Raw genomic sequence first — 20,589 nt, forward strand, 5'->3', positions numbered from 1 at the left:
TGCCATGTAACCTCTAGAACAGGGGTAGGCAACCTATGGCATGTGTGCCAAAGGCGGCACACGAGCTGATTTTCAGTGGCACTCACACTGCCCGGGTCCTGGCCACCATCGGGGGAGGGGGCTCTGCATTTTTATTTAATTTTAAATGAAACTTCTTAAACATTTTAAAAACCTTATTTACTTTACATACAACAATAGTTTAGTTATATATTATAGATTTGTAGAAAGAGACCTTCTAAAAACGTTAAAATATTTTACTGGCACACGAAACCTTAAATTAGAGTGAATAAACGAAGACTCGGCACAGCACTTCTGAAAGGTTGCCGACCCCTGCTCTAGAAAAAGGGGCAGCAACCTGATCCCATCAAAAGTATTCAATTAAAACACAGTTACAGTTATTCCAATTATAAACATTTATTTTGGTTTCTGGAATCCCTCCACTTGTTATGCCAAATTATGATCTCTAATCATAGCTCTTTTTGTTTATACAAATCCAATTTTTGCCACTCTCTCTCAAATTTTGCTTATTTTATATAACAGGCTGAGCTGATCTTAGAATCATAGAAATGTAGGAGTGGACGGAACCTTGACAGGTCATCTAGTTCAGTCCTCTCCACTGAGGCAGGTCTAAGTATTATCTAGCTCATCCCTGACAGGAGTTTGTCTAACCTCCAATGACAACCTCCCTATGTAATTGGTTCCAGTGCTTAATTTACAGTTAGAGTTTTTCTTAATGTCTAACCTAAATCTCCCTTGCTGCAATTTAAGCCCATTGCTCCTTATCCTGTCCTCAGTGGATCAGGAAAACAATTTATCACCCTCCTTTTCCATACTTGAAGACTATCATGTTCCTCCCCGCAATCCCTCAATCTTCTCTTCTCCTGAGAAAACCCAATATTTTCAATCTTTCCTCATGGGTCATGTTTTCTAGACCTTTAACCATTTTTGTTCCTCTCCTCTGGACTTTCTCCAATTTATCCACATCTTTCCCAATTTGTGGTGCCCAGAACTGGCCACAGAACTCCAGTTGAGGTCTTATCAATGCTGAATAGAACGGAAGAATTACGTCTCATGTCTTGCTTACAACACTCCTGCTAATAAATCTCAGAATGATGTTCGATTTTTTGCAACTATATTACACTGACAATTTATATTTAGTTTGTGATCCACTATAACCCCCAGATCCTTTTCTGCATATTCCTTCCTAGACAGTCATTTCCCATTTTGTATGGGGAAGGAATAATCAATTGCACAAAGTGTAGTACTCTAAATTTGTCCTTACTGAATTTCATCCTATTTATTTCAGATCATTTCTCAAATTTGCCAAGATTTTGAATTCTAATCCTGTCCTCCAAAGAGATTGCAACCTCTCCCATCTTGGAATCACCCTCAAACTTTATAAGTGTATTCTCTAGGCCATTATCGAAATCATTTATGAAGATACGGAATAGAACTGGACACAGGACAGATCCCTACGGAACCCCACTCACTGTGTCCTTCCATCTTCACTGTGAACACTGATAACTACTCTGTGTATGGTTTTCCAACCAGATGTGCACCCACTGCATAAGGTTCATCTGGCATATACTTCCCTAGTTTGCTTATGAGATAATCATGTGAGACAGCTGTCACATTCCAGGGTGCAATCCAGACCAGTGAGGGGTTGTGTCACCGCTTGCCCTGCAACCTTGGGCACCTCACAATGCTTTGCTGTTGTAGCTCCCAACCTGGGCCGCTCACAGTCTACCAGCATGCAAATCACTATGAGTGTTTGTGTATAGCTACAGCCCTGGTCCAGCAACTCTGCCCCAGCAGCCTGTCAGCAACACACTAGCCACACGCTGGCTTCCAGCAGCCTTGGTTACTACCTGAAGGGTGACCCCAACATACTCCCAGTGCCAAATTTTCCCCAAAAATGTCTGTTCTGCAGTGTCCAGCCTTCACCTGGGCAGTTCAGATATTAGAGGTCTGTTGCCCTGTAAAGGATCAATATTCAACTGTTTAATATTTTAAATGGAGTTACCAAACAGTTTAGTTCAAACACAACATGGGACAGTTTATATTAACAAAAAAAACCCATGTTTATTTAAAGAGATTTTAAGTGAGCATATGTATAAGGTATTAAAGTCAGAAATGGTTACAAGAGAAAAAGATAAAACACTTTCTGGTATCTAAAACTTAATAAGTTAGACCTCGCCCAATGTAAAATCCCCACAATTCCCAGCAATATTGCTGACCAAATTTTCAGATCAGAAACTCCCCCAAAGTCAAAGCCTGGTTCCTTTGTCTTCTGAGATGAAAGTGTGTGAAATAGGGAAAGAGATAAGGAGAGACGACATTGGGATGTTTTTGCCCTTCACTTTTATAGTCCCGTCACACTTTGAAGTTGATTCTTCTGAGGATTACCCCTCAAAGCAAAGTTTAGTCATACAGTAAAGGCGGTGACATGGAATCCAGTGGTGAAGGTTGCTCCATGTTTTTTCTTCTCCCTGGTGTATGCTAAAATGCAGATCTTTCGTCTACTGCCATTTCTCCATTATGCTTTCTCAAGGACCATGTTTACTATTTATATGTAAATTGAGGTAAACACACATTCCTGTGTTAAGGATAGACCCATTTAACAACTTTTGTCTAGGCAGAGCTGTGTGATTTTGAACATGTGCTATCATCTTACAAGGAAATTCATAACTTTTCATAGGATGTTGCTACATACAGTTCACCATATTATTGACCAGCAAGCTATTAGTTTTCAAATGATGCCTCACAAAGTATATTTTGTATAAAGATTATTACAATGGTGTATAGGTTGCAAATACAGGGCTGCTTTCAGTCAGAACAGTATCAAAAGCTTTACTAAAGTTAAGATGTATTATCTTCTACTTCCCCCACATCAACAAGGCTTGTTACCCTATCAAAGAAGTATATTAGATAGGTCTGACAGTTTGTTCTTGACAAATCCATGTTAACAGTTATTTATCTTCTAAGGTGCTTACAACTGATTGATTGCTCCATTATCCAGGTACCAATGTTCAGCTGACTGGTCTATAATTCCCTGGGCTGTCCTTATTCCCCTTTTCATAGATGGGAAATATAGTACCTCTTTTCCAGTCCTATGGCATCTCTCCTGTCCTCCACAAGTTCTCAAAGATAATCACTAGTGGCTCAGAGATCTCTTCGGCCAATTCCTTAAATATTTTAGGACAGTGGTTTTCAACCTTTTTTTCATTTGCGGACCCCTAAAAAAAAAAATTGTAAAATGGAGGTGCAGACCCCTTTGGAAATCTTAATAGTCTGCGGATCCCAAAGGTTGTGGACCACAGGTTGAAAACCACTCCTCTAGGACTGCCAACCTGAAGACATCTAAGGGTATGTGTACAATGCAATATAAGCCTACGGTTAGTGGGACAAAAAAAGTCACCTGACCTAGGTTAGAAAATCCTGGGCTCGAGTGACTACATTGATTCTTAACCCTATGTTAAGATTTTTCTAACCAGGGCTTGAACCTTGGCTGCTGATGTCCACACTGCAGCATGCAGACCCAAGTCAAAACAATCGCAGAGTCCCTAGCACCCTCTCAAAATGCGACTGCATTTTGACCATGATGCACTGTGGGAAAACTTTACTGCCCACCCTGTATGTTACAGGAAGTTTGAACAGCCCGCTAACACAGCCTGCCGAGTTATTTTGGTCTGGGTGATCCCAGCTGTCGGAGTCAGTGAGAGGAGCAGCCTTTTGAAAAACTTCTCTTGCTTATGCTTTCATTCCTGTGTCAGAAAACAGACAAAGCTTCTGGGATGTGCCAATGGGCATTTCGGCAGCTTTTTCTGACCCACCAAAGGCACCTGACAGATTTCATGATGGAGTGAGAGGAGGAGGAGGAGACCTGGCAGACTCGCACTGGCTGATGCTGCTAAGTAAAATCGGCATATTTTACTTAGCAGTAAACCAGCTGATGCGATGTAGACCGGCACTTCTGATGCAGGGCCACAAGCACAGAGTGGTGGGCTCACACTGTCACGCAGACCTAGGATGACCAGCAGTGGATCCAGAACTCTTGCATGAAGAAAGCTACATTTCTGCAGCTTTGTGAGCCGCTTGCCCCAACCCTCCAGCCTAAAGACACACTCACCTTGCCAGTCCAGAAGCAGATTTAATAACTGGAGATATACCCATCTCCTAGAACTGGAAGGGACATCGAAAGGTTAGAGTCCAGCCCCCTGCCTTCACTAGCAGGACCAAGTACTGATTTTTTTGCCCCAGATCCCTAAGTGGCCTCCTCATGGATTGAACTCACAACCCTGGGTTTAGCAGGCCAATGCTCAAACCACTGAGCTATCCCTCCCCACAGGTTGTTAAAGCAGTCTGGAAGCTGGCTACCCCTGACTGCTACAAGTCCATTGCTAACCAGTTTGGGGTTGGAAAGGCGACTGTGAGCAAAGTGGTGGTGGAGATTTCTGAGACAGTAAGGTGTGTGGTTTATCTAAAGGTGGCGGTCATTAAAGATATTCCTGAAATAACTGCTGGCTTTGAGAGAATGGGGTTTCCTAACTGCACAGGGACCACTGATGGGACTCGTGTGCCCATAGTTTGCCCTCCTCAAGGAGTACATAAACCGCAAAGGGTACTACTTGATTGTTATGCAGACCCTCAAGGACCACAGAGGCCAATTTACGAAGGTCAACATGGCCTGCATTCCCAAAGTTCACATCAGGGTTTTTCACCAATCAGGAGTCTACATTCATGGACAGACTGGGACACCAGTATCATCATAAACACTATCCCCATTGTTATTCTGGGGAACCCCACATATCCCCTTTTGCTTTGTCTTATGAAGCAATACCCTGATTTCAGAGGTCTGGGCAAAAGAAGGTTTAATTACACTCTTAGCGGGTGTAGATCCTATGGCTGTTGAATGTGCTTTGGCAAATTAAAATCCAATTGGAGGTGTCAGCAGACCCATTTGAATGCTAACTCATCAATGCTGTCTGCATTATTGTGACTTGCTGTATTCTTTACAATCTTTGAGAAGCCAAAGGTGAGCCATTTTCCCCTAAATGGGCCTATAACAACAAGGAGCAGCTGAATCAGTTCACTAAGCCAGCATCTACTACAGTTGGCTGCACCTGGGCAACAGAAGTCAGGGATGCTTTGTGTTCTCACATTATCAACTTGCATGGCCCTATAGAAGAAGGGGAACAGTACCTGTAATAATGTGCTTGTGGAGGGAAAGGAGCTGGTTAATTTGGGGGGGGGGGGGCGTCAGTACTTAGAATGGGACCTGGATCTCGAATGGGATCAAGACCTGTATGCCGAAGACCACCTCGAGCGGGAGCGGCTCCGAGAGTCAGGGCTATGGGACCAGTGCTGTGAGTCAGACCAGCGTTGGGCATGGGCATGGGGCCGGGACTCAGAGCTGCACAAAGATTCAGGCTGGGGGCTGATGGACCCAACATGGAAGGCTTGCCTCTGAATGGTGCCATGCTCCGAGAGAGTGGAGCCTTGTCCCTCATAGTGGGAGACTTAGGTGCCATCATCTCGATGAGGCCCCTGGCAGCTTCAAAGGTGTCCGGGGTGGAAGGCATCATAGCTTCCTCCACATGCAGCCGTGGGGAGTCCAGGAGAATAGGGCTCGCTGGAAAGATGGGGGCCCGCGTTGGCTGTGCCTGGCCCAATGGTCTGCTGGCCATAGGCCCAACCCTTGCACTGTTCCCTTCCAGGGGTACAGTTGCAGTAACAACTCACAGGGGGGATTTCCCCTCTGCCTGTTTTTTGCGGGCAGTGGGGAATGAGAGCGATGCCGGTGAGAATGCTTCTGGGGCCCAGGGGATCAGCGGTCCCTGGGTTAGCGCCCCAGGTCCTTTCTTAGCACCGTAGATGGGACCACAGTGGGAGCGCTCCGCACCAAGGCACTCGGGGCCGGGTCCTGCCGAGGACGGAGGCCTGACTCCATTAGGAGTTGCTTCAGATGGATGTCCCTCTTCTTCCTGGTGCGAGGTTTGAAAGCCTCGCAGATCTTACACTTGTCTGACTGGTGGGCTTCTCCCAGATACTGAAGACAGGAGTCAGGGGGCATAGCCTTCACACAGGAACTACAGGGTTTGAAGCCCAGAGACCGCATGCCCTGAGTCCCCAATGGGGCCTGTGCTGGAGGGGGAGCCCCCCAACCTGCTAAGTAGCAAGACTAACCACTAATGATTAACTAACAGAGCGAACTATTTACAGAAGATAACAGAGAAGCTAGGGATTAGTGGGACACTTGCAAAGCAAGAAGCCTCTGTTCCAACAACTGTCCCTGGTGGTAAGAAGGAACTGAAGGGGGGTCGGGCTGGCAGGGTCATATATAGTGTGCCATACTGATGGCGCACCAGGGGATTCCATAGCTGGCCCGACGGGTAGCTGCTAGGAAAAAACTTCCGACAGCCGTGCCTGTGGCGCACACACACACCTAACTGGAATTCATATGAGCAAGCGCTCTAAGAACACATTTTCCCAAACACACACTAAGTTCACTGTTTCCAGACAGCTCCATAGACACTGAGTGATTATAGAGTGGCAAACTTAAAGCAATTATTACTTTAAGAAAAACATGAATGACCCTAGCAAACATGAGTTAAAATACTCTTTAAACCTGTTCTTTACTGTTTGCATTTCCCAGTAACCATTTTGAACTCCACATGCTGGGGGGTGGCAGGGGCACCAAACTGCTGGGATACAATCCTCCATTAGTGGATACGTGCTGGTAGCTGAGGCTTCTCATAACTTTGGATTGGTTCTTAGAGCAGAAATCCCTCCCATTACTGCAGTAATAAACTTTAATTCATATCAGAAATTTATCTGGCTATGGGGCAGCTTCTGTCTCCTCTGGGTTTATTGCAGACCCAGAATTGACTGCTGATCTTGTTCTACAGCCTGTTCTGGCTGGTTTCAGAAACAGGGTCACTTCATGATCCTCACTCGGAGCCTGCTCCTGGCTCCCATTAGTCCCCATGCTGGACACCATCCGGGCTGATCAGGTCGTCATGCACCACAGTTGGCTCTTTGATAAGGCGCTGTGCCAAGCACCAAACTCCTCATGAAAACAGGCATGAGGCTTACGAATTTCACAAGGTGCGCTTCTGATCCCTGGTCTTCCAGCACTCGCTCTTGAGATTCTAAATTCACTCCCTGCACTGGTCACCAGTCCGGAAAATTTGCAAAGCTGCCAGCTTTTTATCTGTCTGTTGGTACGCGTGATCATTGCTGGTACTTTTGCTAAAGTCAACAGGTTTACTGGCCTCACATCAGAGATTCACCGAAATCTGGCTATACTCACGTGACCATGAAGCAGTGCATTTTACAAAAGGCTTGTTCTGCTTGGTCTCTATTGCAAAAACAGAAGGCTCTCCGAAGATGTGTTTGCAGCTCAGTGATCAGAAGACAAGGGAAAGGTTAATGCTGACTCACTGAGTTGCTGCTGTATGCCCAGGAAGGATGGCTTCTATTTTCAATTGAGTCGACTGGAGATTGTTTGGCTAGAGAGGACAAAGGAAGTTGGCCCATGGGATTGTGGGATATTGTTGGTGTATTCCCAGGAGACGAGTCAAGCAGGGCTGCGTCTACATCGCAAAGCAATAGGGCTCAAGCCTGGATCACCGCTTGACCTGGGCTTGAACCCGCCAGCCTTGCAGGGTCCTAGGACTCTAGATCTGAGCCCAAGTCTGAGAGCCGTGTGTGTAGACGGAAAAGGGGTTTGGGCTCAAGCCTGAGCCTGGGCTTACACTGCACCGTGCAAATACCCTAACTTATCTAGGTAATTCTTAACTTGTTCTTTCCCTCTTCTAGCCTCAGATCCTACCCCATTTACACTGAGGTTCACTATGTTAGTCTTCCCATCACTGAACCTTTTTGGTAAAAAGCAAAAAAAGGCATTTGAACAATTCAGCCATTGCTGCATTTTCTGTTAATGTCTCTCCCTCCTCATTGAGTAAATGGGCTACGCTGTCGTTGACCTCCCTCTTGCTTCTAATATATTTGTAAAATGGTGCCTCAGTACCTTTATTTCCCTATCAGAGGGGTAGCCGTGTTTGTTGCTTTTTACAGATCCAGACTAAGAGTCCTGTGGCACCTTAAAGACTAACAGATGTATTGGAGCATGAGCTTTCGTGGGTGAATACCCACTTCATCAGACACATGTAATGGAAATTTCCAGAGGCAGGTATAAATATGCAGGCAAGAATCAGTCTGGAGATAACAAGGTTAGTTCAATCAGGGTGGGTGAGGCCCTCTGCTAGCAGTTGAGGTGTGAACACCAAGGGAGGAGAAACTGCTTTTGTAGTTGGCTAGCCACTCACAGTCTTTGTTTAATCCTGATCTGATGATGTCAAATTTGCAAATGAACTGAAGCTCAGCAAATGAACTTCAGGACCAGACTTCAAAGAGAAACTGCTGAGCTTCAGTTCATTTGCAAATTTGACATCATCAGATCAGGATAGCATTGGGATAGTTTGCTTTTGTGCCCTTAATAATGTGACTTTAAAAAAACTGCTACCTCGCCTGAACATTTTTTCCTTTAGACTTGCTTCCCAAGGGAGCTTATCTACCAATTCTGAGTTTGCTAAACTCTGCCTTCTTTAAGTCCATTGTCTTTATTCTCACGTTTTCTCTTCTACCCTTCCTTCAAATCACGAACCATATCATTTCATGATCACTTTCACTCAAGCTGCCTTCAACCTTTAAATTCTCAACCAGTTCCTCCCTATTTGTCAGAATCAACTTTGGGACTGCCTCTCCCCTAGTTGCTTCCTCCACCTTCTGTAGTAAACTTGTCTCCAATGCATTCCAAGAACTTGTCAGATAATCTGTGCCCTGCTAGATTACTTTCCCAATAGATGTCTGGATAGTTGAAGCCTCCCATCACCACCAAGCCCTGTGCTTTGAATGGTTTTGTTAGTAGTTTTAAAAAGCGATTAAAAAGAAAAGGTGCTTACTAAAGATTAAGCAGTTTGAATTAACCTAGCTAGGAAATTTTCGTGTACATTTTTAACCAGATAACAGTTTCTGGGACCCAGCATTGGAATGAAAGGCTCGTCTGTTGTATTATTCTGAGTTCAGATGCTCAAAACCTGCAGAGATGCAAAGGTATTTTTGCCAAGATATTCAGGTAATTCTCCATCACTGGCAAACATTTTAATAAAGATTGGATTTTAAAATATATAAATAAAAATGCTCTAGCTCAAAACAAATCATTTTCAGGAAGTTCTGTGGCCAGTGTTATACAGGAGGTCAGACTGGATGATCACAATGATCCTTTCTTTCCTTAGAATTTATGAACTTATCTCAGATGTGTCCAATTAGCTCCAATCTAGTTCATAAGAGGCAAAGGGAACTAGGGACAGATAGGCCTGGCTGGGGAAAACCCTAGCTTGGGAAGGAGTTTAAGATGGTTTACCAATAAAAACCAAATCACAGGAAAAGGGTAACTTTAGCCCTTTTTTTGAGTGCACATACTATGTTAGAAGCAGGGTAGGAATGTCAGCTACTTAAAACATTTCACATCTACTGATACATTTTAAGAGTCTTCTTTTAATTAGACAATAGAAACAATGTTATCCTGGAGCACTAGTTAGCAAGAATCAGTAGTTACCTTCACTTGCAGCATGGGTTGGAATTCCCGCACCAGCTTCATTGAAGAGTCATAAATATTACGGCCAATTTTCACCCACTCCATAAGGGGTACAGGACGAAAATCAGTATGGTACAGCTCAGCATTCAGCCAGGAAGCCAGAAGACCCAGGTTAGGGAGGGTGGCACTCATGCCTACTATCTGTATGCTGTCAAAAACAGGACCATTCTCCTTTGTCTGTCTATAATTGGTTAAAAGAAAATGAGGGTTAATAGAACCCTACGCCAATGTTCTGGTGCAGAATACAAAATCCTATCCATCCAATCCGTGATTCTGATGCTCAAAGGAATACACTGACTACCTTGCAGCAGAAAAACTGATTACTCGCCTCTCAGCATACATAATTACAAATGTTATATGCTGATCATAACATTACTCAATTTTAAAAGATGTGGCTACAAGGCTTAGGCTTTGAAGGCACTGACTACCACAAGCTGACTATATACACTTCGAAATATTTTTTAAAGATTTCCTTGTTATTAATTTTGAATGTTCAAGTTATGGAATTATGGAAACAAAAGGGGCAGATATATTTTCACTATAACTTTCATAAGCTTAAATATCTTAATGAAATCCACTCCATTTTGTCTCAATTTTAGGCTAAACAATCATAGACTAAGGTTTTAAAAAACAGGCTAAACTCAGTTAGGTTCCTTATTTAGGTAATTGAATCAATAACCTTATTTTCAAGTGATGAGCATTCACCAGCTTCCATTAAATTCAAAGAACTAATGGATGCTCAGCACTTCTAAGTAAGTGGCCTGATTTGTCAGATGTCTAAATAAGGATGCAAGAACCTAGTTAGACTTTTAAAAAAATGTCTGTGTAAAAACTAGGGCTAAATCACTCACCAAATGCATGGCCCATCCATAACTTTAACCACAGAATATAGGATTGATTTTTTTTTTAAAGCTTGTCTGCCACCATAGTGTACAATTTTTTAAAAATTACATATTTCTTAATCCACCACTATGTATGCTCCTGCACATTCTACATGTCTTGCTGGGCATGCTGTTAATGCCCAACACATATACAAAGATATAATTATTGTGCAGCATCTCAACACAAATTGAGTCCTGGAACTAGATAGATCATGTCTGGTCTGAATTATGTTGAAAAATTTGAATCTCCATGACACACAATTTCCTTTCTTAGAAAGTTCACAAAAGCAACAACTATTCAAAGCCTTCTACTCCAGCTCAGGATGGCTTAACACTTAGAGTAATGAAGGGCTCACAATCGTATTATGGTGTGTAGATGTTTTATGATTTAGTATAGAAGACACTTGTAATCATTGTTTTTTCATCTTTTCCATGTCAAATGGTAATATGCATGTAAGCCGGTAGAATAACTCAGCAGAGAATAGCTGTAGTCAGCTAAGGCTTTTCCTTTGCTTAATTATAAAGATTAGATCCAATCAAAATAAACAAACATAAGAAAAAAGAGTAATAAAATTTCCTCATTTTAGGGTTCATCCCAATCCTACAATCCTGGGTGCAAAGCTCTTCTCCAAACTATCCCCTTGTCTACCAAAGATCAAAAGAGGATGCCCGATCATATACTTCTTTCACACGTATCAAAACATTTTTGATAGAGAGATCTATTAGGTTGTAAAAGTCTCCTCAAGGAGGCAATAGTGGTAGAAACTCTTTTGCCTAGGAATTAAAAAATTAAACAAGACACCAGACAAGAAGAAACAACAAATCCAAAACATTTTTAAAAATTAGCTTACTTTATATTTGAACTTAAAGCTTTATCCCAATTTCTTTTCCAAAAAAGAATGAATTTTACAACTAAACACAAATTAAAAAACAGGAGGAAAAAGGTTTTTGACTATAGTGATAGCCTCCTGATGTGATGAGACCTTAATAACTGAGGGATCCTAGATCAGAGTTCTCACCAAATTCCTGGAGCCAATCCATACCTCCAGTAACTCAGAGAACAACCTGAATATTGAAGCTGCTCACAATTCAGTATTAAAAGACAAACACCCCACAGTCTACCCACCTTTTAGCAACTTTCTCTGTAACAAATCGAACTTTGGTCAGCAGGAGTTCCAGCAGATATCCTCTGTGAGAATCTCCCAGCATGTGCAACTCATCCACAACCACCATCCCTGGTAAAAAGAAGCACTACAGATTTAAAATTTTTATTAAAGTTAATGTTTAAAATTAAATATACACAAGTTAAGAGGGAAGGTCCTGTACATCTGGGGTCAGGCTTGAGTTATAAAGGATTACAGGTATCAGTTACAAGGATCACGAGATACATACATATCACATAACCAGCATAGACTCAGATTGGGGGAGTTTTTAAAGAGTCAATGGGTAAGTGGCCTTGGGTATGCCACCCATGGAACGTATAAAGAGTCCAAGTCAGTATCAGTGTAGCGAATAAGTACATGGGTGGGGTGCGTCCCTTGGTTCATCAGGGAAGGAAGTTTCACCAAAGCTCAAAAGCAAGAACAAACCTCCATCACTCCTTCAGCAGCATATTCCATATGAATGGTTGAAACTGACAAAATTTTTGTGCATGCCAGAGACATTTCTGCTGCTTCCTGTCACTGTTTCTCCTCTGATATTAGTGCATGAAGCAGATGATCAGTTTCATGATATTTTACCTCCAAAATTTGTTTTTGTTGAAAAAAAGAAAATTAAAATTGACAGTGGAGTCTGGAGTCTAACTAGCAGTGCACCCATCTTTCCAACCTCAACATCTCACCAAATTAAGGTTACCCTGAGGACTTGTCTACAGAGTTATTCCAGAATGGCTACTCTTCTTTCAATTCATACCCTACCTCAATCCGAATTAACTACAACACCTTTCTAAATTTCCAGACCACACCAAACTTGAGAAATTCTAGATGAAAGGCCAGGTTTATATTCAAGTTTGCCAGCATATCAACGTAGGTTGGGGAGATGATTTTTTACTGACATAGCAAAGCTGGCAAAAGCTCTAGCGTAGATGTACTTGTACTGGTAAAAGAGTGTTTTTACTGGTATAGTTTGTTTCGCTCACCAAACCAGAATAAGTTATACTGGCAAAAGCACTGGTAAAGCGCTCCTAGTGTACACATAGCTGAAGACTGAGAGAAAAGATGCCCCTCCATCCCTCAAGCAACACAAAAGCAAAAAGTCAACTTAACTCTGCCATCTACTGAGAAAGGAGGTGATGACACTTCTACCAGAGTGAGGTCTCTAGAACATAAGTGGTAGTTCGATCTTTTGCATTAGCCTCTGGCTAGCTGGTGTCCACATAGTCTGTGCCTCTAGCTTGGGGAAAGAAAAAGTGTATTCTCTATTTGAAGTCTCCTTCATGCCAGACCTGTATGAGCATGCTGCGGTGTCTATGTTGAATTAACCTGATTCTAGTCATTTTCATTTAAAAAAAAAATCACTTTTCAATCTGCTATAGTTTGGCAAAACTATGTGCAACAGAGGTACTACAGCTGCCTGCAGATTCAGGCAGACATAGCACTGCATTCATTTACACTTGTTTCACATTTATTCTCATTAACCTGATGGCTACTGCAACAGCTTCCCACTAACCAAGGGCAAGTGGGTTTTTCAAGTCTTGCACAGGATCTTTTTTTTTTTTAAATGAAACAGCAGCACCTCACAGGTCTGGCATGAAGAGACTTCCCTAAGAACAGTCTTCGTCAGATTCCCCAGGAGGGCATGTCTCAAATGTGAGGTTTTCTGCCATGCAGTGTTATTCTTGAAGGAATTCTGCGCCAACAAATTAAAAATTCTGCAAAATTCTGCATATTTGATTTGTCAAAATAACACTATATACTCATGCCAGTTTCAGTTATTTCGGTAATTTATTTCAAAATACCTGTCTGCAACTACGTCTGTAACAATACAGACACAAAATTTCCCCCCAGGGAATATAGTTAAAGAAACCCCTATAACCCAGTTCCTGTTTCTCTGCCCCATCCTCCCTCAGAGCCAAGCTGAGGGGCTAGACACCCACATCCCCTCCCCCCAGATCCCAGCTTTGGGGCACCCCACAGTTTAGACACTAGTGCCCAGCCACAGGGCATCCCCTGCCCAGATATTCGCACCCCCTATCTCCCAGAGCCCAGTCATAAGGTGCCCCCCAGCCCAGACACTTGCACCTCCTTCTCCCCCAGAGCCCAGCCACAGGGCATCCTACAGTCCAGACACTCACACCTCCTACCCCCCTTCCCCTCCCCGCAAGAGCCCAGGGATCCAGAGGCAGAGACAGACTGATGCTGGGTCCAGGGCTTGTGTGGCATTTCCTTCACGCCGCCTCCTTCCTTCAGGGCGTGCTGGGAACTGCAGCTGTTGGGAACTCTCCAGCTTCCTCCATCCAGCAGTGTCTTCTATTTACAAGTTGGGCTCTGCCAGGTCCAGCAGCCCCTAGTGGCAGACAACAGCTCTGCAGCCCATTTCTGTTGTGGGGAAAAGGAAATTCTGCACAGAACATTAATTTCTGAGCAAATTCTGCATTATGCAGTGGTGCAGAATTCCCCCAAAAGACAGAGTACTGCTGTCTTTTAATTGGTCAGAACTTCTGTACCTCCCATTGTTATTCAGGCATGGCATCCAAGCTCTCAATATAACCATGTATATGGGAATCTGAGCCATTCACAAGTCAACCAGGCCTGACAGTCATTTACACATACAATGCTTCTTTCTCCAAGCGGTACCATGGAGGCATCTGTTGAGATTATACTGTAGCCACCAAAGTAGACAATAGCTCAAACAAGGTGTCTATCCTCATCTTTAAAACAGAAGTAGTCTCCATTGGTTGTGCAAGTCCCAGCATGTAATATTCTTTTTAACTCAGCAGTGCAAGCAGGAGGGAGGGGGGTTGTAATCTCTTTAAACTGCATCTCTACTGAAAATGAAGACAGCTACAATATGCTCTTTTGTCTGCAAATAATGTGAGACTTTGGGGCTCCTGGCAAGGTGCTCGTGTTAATCTGAGGGCTTGTCTACAGTTATTTGAGAATGGCTACTGCTTTTTAAACTCATATCCTACCTTAATCTGAATTAATTTGCAAGTGAAGACAACCCCTGAGTTGCTACAGTTCTTCAGGGCAGCCACAGAAGGTTCAACTTGTTTTTATATCAAAAATGCTAAAATCCAGAGATTTTTTGGAACTTCTACTTTTTAAACTTAATTTTTAAATCACAAACCTATCACTGGTGACAATACAAACCCACTCCCAGGGGACATATTTAACAGGAAGGAGGTTTTTTCCTTTATTCTGCTCTCCTAAAATTTCTCTAGATTTATTCCTCACATTGATTCTAAATACTGCAAGAAAACTTCTCCCTTTCCTGTTTACCAAGATGCGAGCAACTGCATAAATTATATAATAATTAAACTCAAATCAAATTGCTCTGAACTGCCTTAGGCAACAGACAGCTCTGCCAGCAGCAGGAATTGAGTTTCTCTCAACAATTTCCAGAGGCAATGTGAGCTGGCAGCAGGGAGTTGACACCAACAAAAGGAACAGCTCAAGCTTGAGATGGAATCCAGCCAGAGCTGCAGTTGTCTCTCAATAATTCATCTCAAAGAATAAAACACTCCATTAAAAAAGTAGTCTAAAATTAGAATTAATTAGAAGAGTCAAGGTACAATGTTGAAGCATTACAGTAGCTTGATGTTGGCTATATTTAAAGTCATTTTCAGTCTTTGTATTTTCAGGTTTTTATAAAATTTACCTCCAAATATTACCCTTTGGGATGAAATTTGTCATGATTATTTTATTCCAAAAGTGATTTTTTGTTAGGGTGGCAGAAATTAAGTAGTTTGCGTAACTTTCCAAATAATCAAGTATCAGAAAATGATGTTTTATCATCAGTTAGTCTCAGATTTTGTTTGCACTTTCAAATAATGCAAGACAATTTTACAAATTTTAATGAGGTAGCAGTAAGTAGACAAGATCTGCACACCTAATCATATACTTATCTGACTCGCCACACCTATATGACCCTCCTTTGGCAATATTCCCCATGAGGACACAAACAGGGACATACAGATTGCACTAGAATTAATAAAAAACTGCAGCTATCTTAGCACATTCAAGTACACACACACCCCAACTGGTCCGCTGGAAGTATTTATAGCACATCAATCACTGTAGTCTCCAGGGTCCAACATGTGAATATGTACATCGCACGATTACACATGAAGATAAAATCAGACTAATTTTTCTTTCTTACTTTCTTGTCTTTAAGAGCTACCTGGCTGGTACAATGAAAAATTACGGCATGAAATGCACACAGGTCAGGAAAGTCAAGGGTGAGGGTCTCACAATTTAATATTCATTTAGTTTTGTCTTTTCTTGGTTTAAAATATCAATCCAAATACTACAGTAACATCACAGGCCAGTGGCAAGGCAGGAGGGATTCTGGATTTAACAACAGTGTATAAAATATCAGGTAGGCAAACACAAAGGATTGTGCTGGGAAAATACAGCTTCCTCCTCACATGCACACAGAACACCCAGAGATTCCCAATGGTTTCACATCTCTTTACATGCATCTTATAGGCACCACCAAAACCTAGGACCACAGTAATACAGTAAGTCCACAACTGTGAAAGACAGCAGGCTTGCTTCCTCTTAAACTACTATTGGAAAAAAGAATTTAAATTTATTGCCCTCCTAGTCACATCAACCAACACAGATTAGCCTCATCCATAAATTCCAACCAACCAGACCCAGAAAAGCCCCACCTATAATTCCATCCCCATTTCACACCACAAGTGCAATCCATCCATTCCACACATACACATTTCCGAGCCAACCCCATCTGGCACACAGGAGATCTATGAATTCAAAGACACACCCAGACTCCCTTCATTGTTTAAACCCTACCCATGGGACTCTTCCATGAACATTGACAAGCCCTATCCATGGATTGTCTCCCAGTCACATTGCCCAGCGCAGACAAGCTACAGCGACAAATTCCACCCACTGATCCACCCTCCAGCCATACAGAGAGCCCAAGTGAATTCCCAAAGCAAGCCTATAAGCAGCATGATGGAGGGAAGATTGCTTGGTTTTCCTTGACAGTTCCTCCGTCTCCTGGAGCCTTGAGGACAGTCCCCATTTTCCCTGATTCTCATACACACTCAAGTTGTATAATAAGTGTCCCAGCCCTACTTAAGCTCCCCTTTCTAGACATTCCCTAGGCTGCTGTATTTGGGTCCCATATGCTGGGCCAGCATGCTTTTAAACTTACCTTGGTCTGGACAGGCAACAACCTCTCTGGCACACGCAATCTCTCTGCCAATTTCAGAAGAGGTACCAGATAATCTGCAGTCCTAGGCCTCAAGACCCATGCTGAACACACCCATGACTTCCCAGTAGTTTAAGCACATTCTTTCCCAGAACTGCAACCTTGTGGGCACTCTGGTTTATAGTTTAACCTTTTCAGGGACACGATAGGCAAAGCAAGGTATTCTTTAAAGAAGCATTTCTAAAACAAACACCCTTTATTTTAGGCAGCAAAAGAGATACATAGTTTTAAGTCAAACCCCACCTATATGGCGTTTCCTCATCACTCAAGTGTTCTTTGAGATTTGGGTGTGTCCTTTCAGGACTCCGAGTCCCCTCTATTGGACTGCACTCCTCCAGCTCAGGACTTCTCCAAATCATCGCATCTCTCTGACCCCTGCACTCAAAAGCATCCCCTCTCACTCAGGAAATCCGCATAGGAGTCCCTCCTCCACTTCTCAGCCTTTGCATTTTTAAATACCTGATCTGACAACTGGTTTCTTTGATCCCTTTCTGGGATTTTCCACTTTCAAACCCCGCATTCAAGCTGGAGAAAACTGGTGTCATCTAGGATGCAGCCATCTCATTGTTCTGCCAGGTCCCAGCCTACACACTTACTGATAGTTAAAAACTGTCTCAGTCAGACACACACACCCAGGTGCCACAGCCTGTCTCCTTTGCACAAGAACTACAAGGCAAGAGTAGAGTAAAAATAAGGTCTTAAACATACACAGTGTAGTAAGATGGGGCCCTGAAATATAAACTTTTGTGTCAGAAGCCTAGGCTGAGGCCTGAAGCCTGAACCAAAGTACTTCCAGGGATTGCTAAGCAAAAGCTAGGCTGTGAGCCAGAGGCAGGCCTCACTCACAGAAGATGGCAAGAAGAGGGTTGTTAGAAGCAGGTGCACTCACATATGTAAGTGCTAACAAGAGGAACTTGTGACAAGATGGCACCTGGACAGCCCAATACAAGGACACTCCACAGACATAACAAGGAACAGGCAGGTGCATCTTAAAGACAGGACAGCATGATGGATAGATCTGTTTGTCTGAAACAACATGATCAAAGGGGAGACAGCACACTAATGAGCCAAGGGGCTGTACTTCAATACGTCAGTAGGGATGAGTAATCTGTCCTGTAACCGTATAAAAGTAGGTCCAGGAGCGCGCACCTTTGTCCAGCCTAGGGGGTAGTGGAGTGTCTCGCCACTGACTGAGCTGTGTCCATTGCCACGGGGCACATATTTGTAATATGTCCTGTAGAATCTATACGAAACTATTATTGTGCTTCGTTTGACAATAAACCTGGCTCGGGTTCCTTCGTACTTTACTAGAGTCTGTGGTCTTTGGGGATCTCTCGGGGTTTGCTGTGTCAGCTATTTGCACAGAGCCGGGGCAGCACACAGAGGGAACACATGCAGCTGACTGTTATCATCGACCAAGAGCAGAGCACCACACTGGTAGCTACTGACAACACACACTGCACATAATCTCAAAACAAAATTAATTAACAGTACACAATACACATGCTCCTTCATCCTGCAGACAGATCAGGCCCTAGCATCTTACCCAGTGAGTCCATCTTGTTCTCCTCTATGAGTCTATTGATTAGTCCGTTGGCTCTCTCAATGGTGCAGACAGCAACATCTAGTGCTGAGAAACGTCCAGCAGGGGAAGTACTTCCCATATAGCCTTCTACCCGCACACCCACCTCCTGAAACAGAGTCTGTGCGCCAGGGAGACAGAACATTTGTTCACAGAATTAGAATCTTTACTTGCAATCAGCATATGCTGCATACTGGAATCAGCACAGTACACACATCCTAAAACAGACATTCCCAACACTGTATCAGATAACCTGATTAAGAGCATGGCTGAGCCAGCTAGTGCCTGCTGTCTCCTATTCAACTGTGTGCTTTTTGCCCCACAGCAAAGCAGCCCAAGTCACTGCTCTTTATTGTAATAAACTTTGTACCAAATATGCCTTGTGAAGTATGATTTGAAAATGTATAACTACACCGCTACCTCAATATAATGCCACCCGATATAACGCGAATTTGGATATAACGCGGTAAAGCAGTGCTCCGGGGTGGGGCGGGGCTGCACATTCCAGTGGACCAAAGCATGTTCAATATAACACGGTTTCACCTATAACACAGTAAGATTTTTTGGCTCCCAAGGACAGCGTTATATCAAGGCAGAGGTGTAATTGGTCAAATAATATTATAGTGAAATGTGTGTTGCTACATTATATGTAAAGTTGTGAATGCACTGTATGACGTTACTAGCACAAGTTCAAACCCACACAGCCCCGTCTGGACAAGTTGTTAAAGAGACCTATGCTAAGGAAAGGAATATGTGTTTGCTACTTTTATGTAAATTGAGGTAAACAGGGTCCTCAAGACAGCAGGAGGAGGAGATGGCAGGAACAGAACAATTTGCAATTTAGCAAACACAAGTGGGTGAAGAAAGAGCATGAAGCCCCTTCATCACCAGATTTCATGTCACCTTCCTTATTGCTTAAATACATATTACTTTGAAGAGCAACCCTCCAAAGAATCCACCTCAAAGGTTCACTGGCCTATAAAAGAAAGGGATAGAGGACCCCAAGCTCTCTTTTTCACCTATGATGACAAAGGCACCAGCACCATTGGGAGAGATCCTGGCCAAGAAGAGAGTCAGTCTTGCTGGAAGACTGTGGGTGAGAAAGGCCATCTTAAAGTCTTGAACCAAAACTTGCTGGATTAAGTTTTAGACTTTTAGGTGCATGTTTTCACTTTTATTTGCTGGTAACTTTTCTTCAGTTAATAAATGTATTTTATTTTTAATCTAAAACAAATAACAGTGCTGTGTTTAAACTGAACAATTTGGTAATTCCAGTTAAAGTTGCAAATTGTTGAAAATTGACTCCATAGCGCAGGGATGAAAGTAATTTACAGGATTTACTGGTACTGCTGGAGTCCTGAGGGGGGTGTGGCCTCATCCGGAAGAGATGTGGCCTCTCAAGATTTAAAGGCCCTGGGGAACCAGCTCTGGCTGGGAAACCCAGAGCCTTTAAATCAACCAGGGGCTCCCAGCTGCAGAGGTGGCTGGGAGCCGCTCAGGGGCAAATTAAAGGGCCTGGGGCACTGGCCACCGGGGGAACCTCGAGCTTTGCGGGGCTGGGGCAGCAGCAGGGAGCTCTGAGCCCTTTGAATCCCAGCTCTGGCCTGGCTGCCAGAGCCGTGGCTGAGATTCAAAGGGCTCTGGGCTTCCCAGCCGTGGAAGTCGATGTGGTCCAGCACGGCGTACTGGCTCTTGCCAGTACGCCATACCGGCTTACTTTCACCTGTGGGGCAATGAACCTTAATAACTGAACTGTCCAGGAAATGGCTGGACACCGCAGAACACACGTTTTGCAGAAAATCCTTGACTGGGAGCATGTTGGGGTCACCTGGCAAGTAGTAACCAAAGCTGGTGGAAGTCAAAGTGTGTTGCTGGCAAGCTGCTGGGGTCAGAGCTGCTAGACCAGGGCTCCAGCTGTGCACAGACACACACCGTGTGACCTGTAGGCTGGTTGTGAGCAAGCCAGGTTGGGAGCTACAGCAGGAAAGCCTTGTGAGGTTTGCAAAGCAGGCAGTGACAACCTCACTCTGGTCTGGATTGCACCCCAGAATGTGACAGCCTTACTG

At 43.4% G+C, this 20,589-nt stretch overlaps 1 protein-coding gene across 1 annotated transcript in view; it reads right to left on the minus strand.

The window, feature by feature from the left end:
• The window catches only part of POLQ (DNA polymerase theta), a 128,925-nt gene that overhangs the window by 103,464 nt on the left and 4,872 nt on the right, over window positions 1-20,589 (minus strand). The window contains 3 exon segments of the mRNA XM_039502410.1: window positions 9,623-9,842; window positions 11,669-11,777; window positions 18,488-18,644. Coding sequence (XP_039358344.1) covers window positions 9,623-9,842; window positions 11,669-11,777; window positions 18,488-18,644 — 486 coding nt within the window.

The sequence above is a fragment of the Mauremys reevesii genome, linkage group 1, assembly GCF_016161935.1.
Source record: "Mauremys reevesii isolate NIE-2019 linkage group 1, ASM1616193v1, whole genome shotgun sequence".
NCBI lineage: Eukaryota > Metazoa > Chordata > Testudines > Geoemydidae > Mauremys > Mauremys reevesii.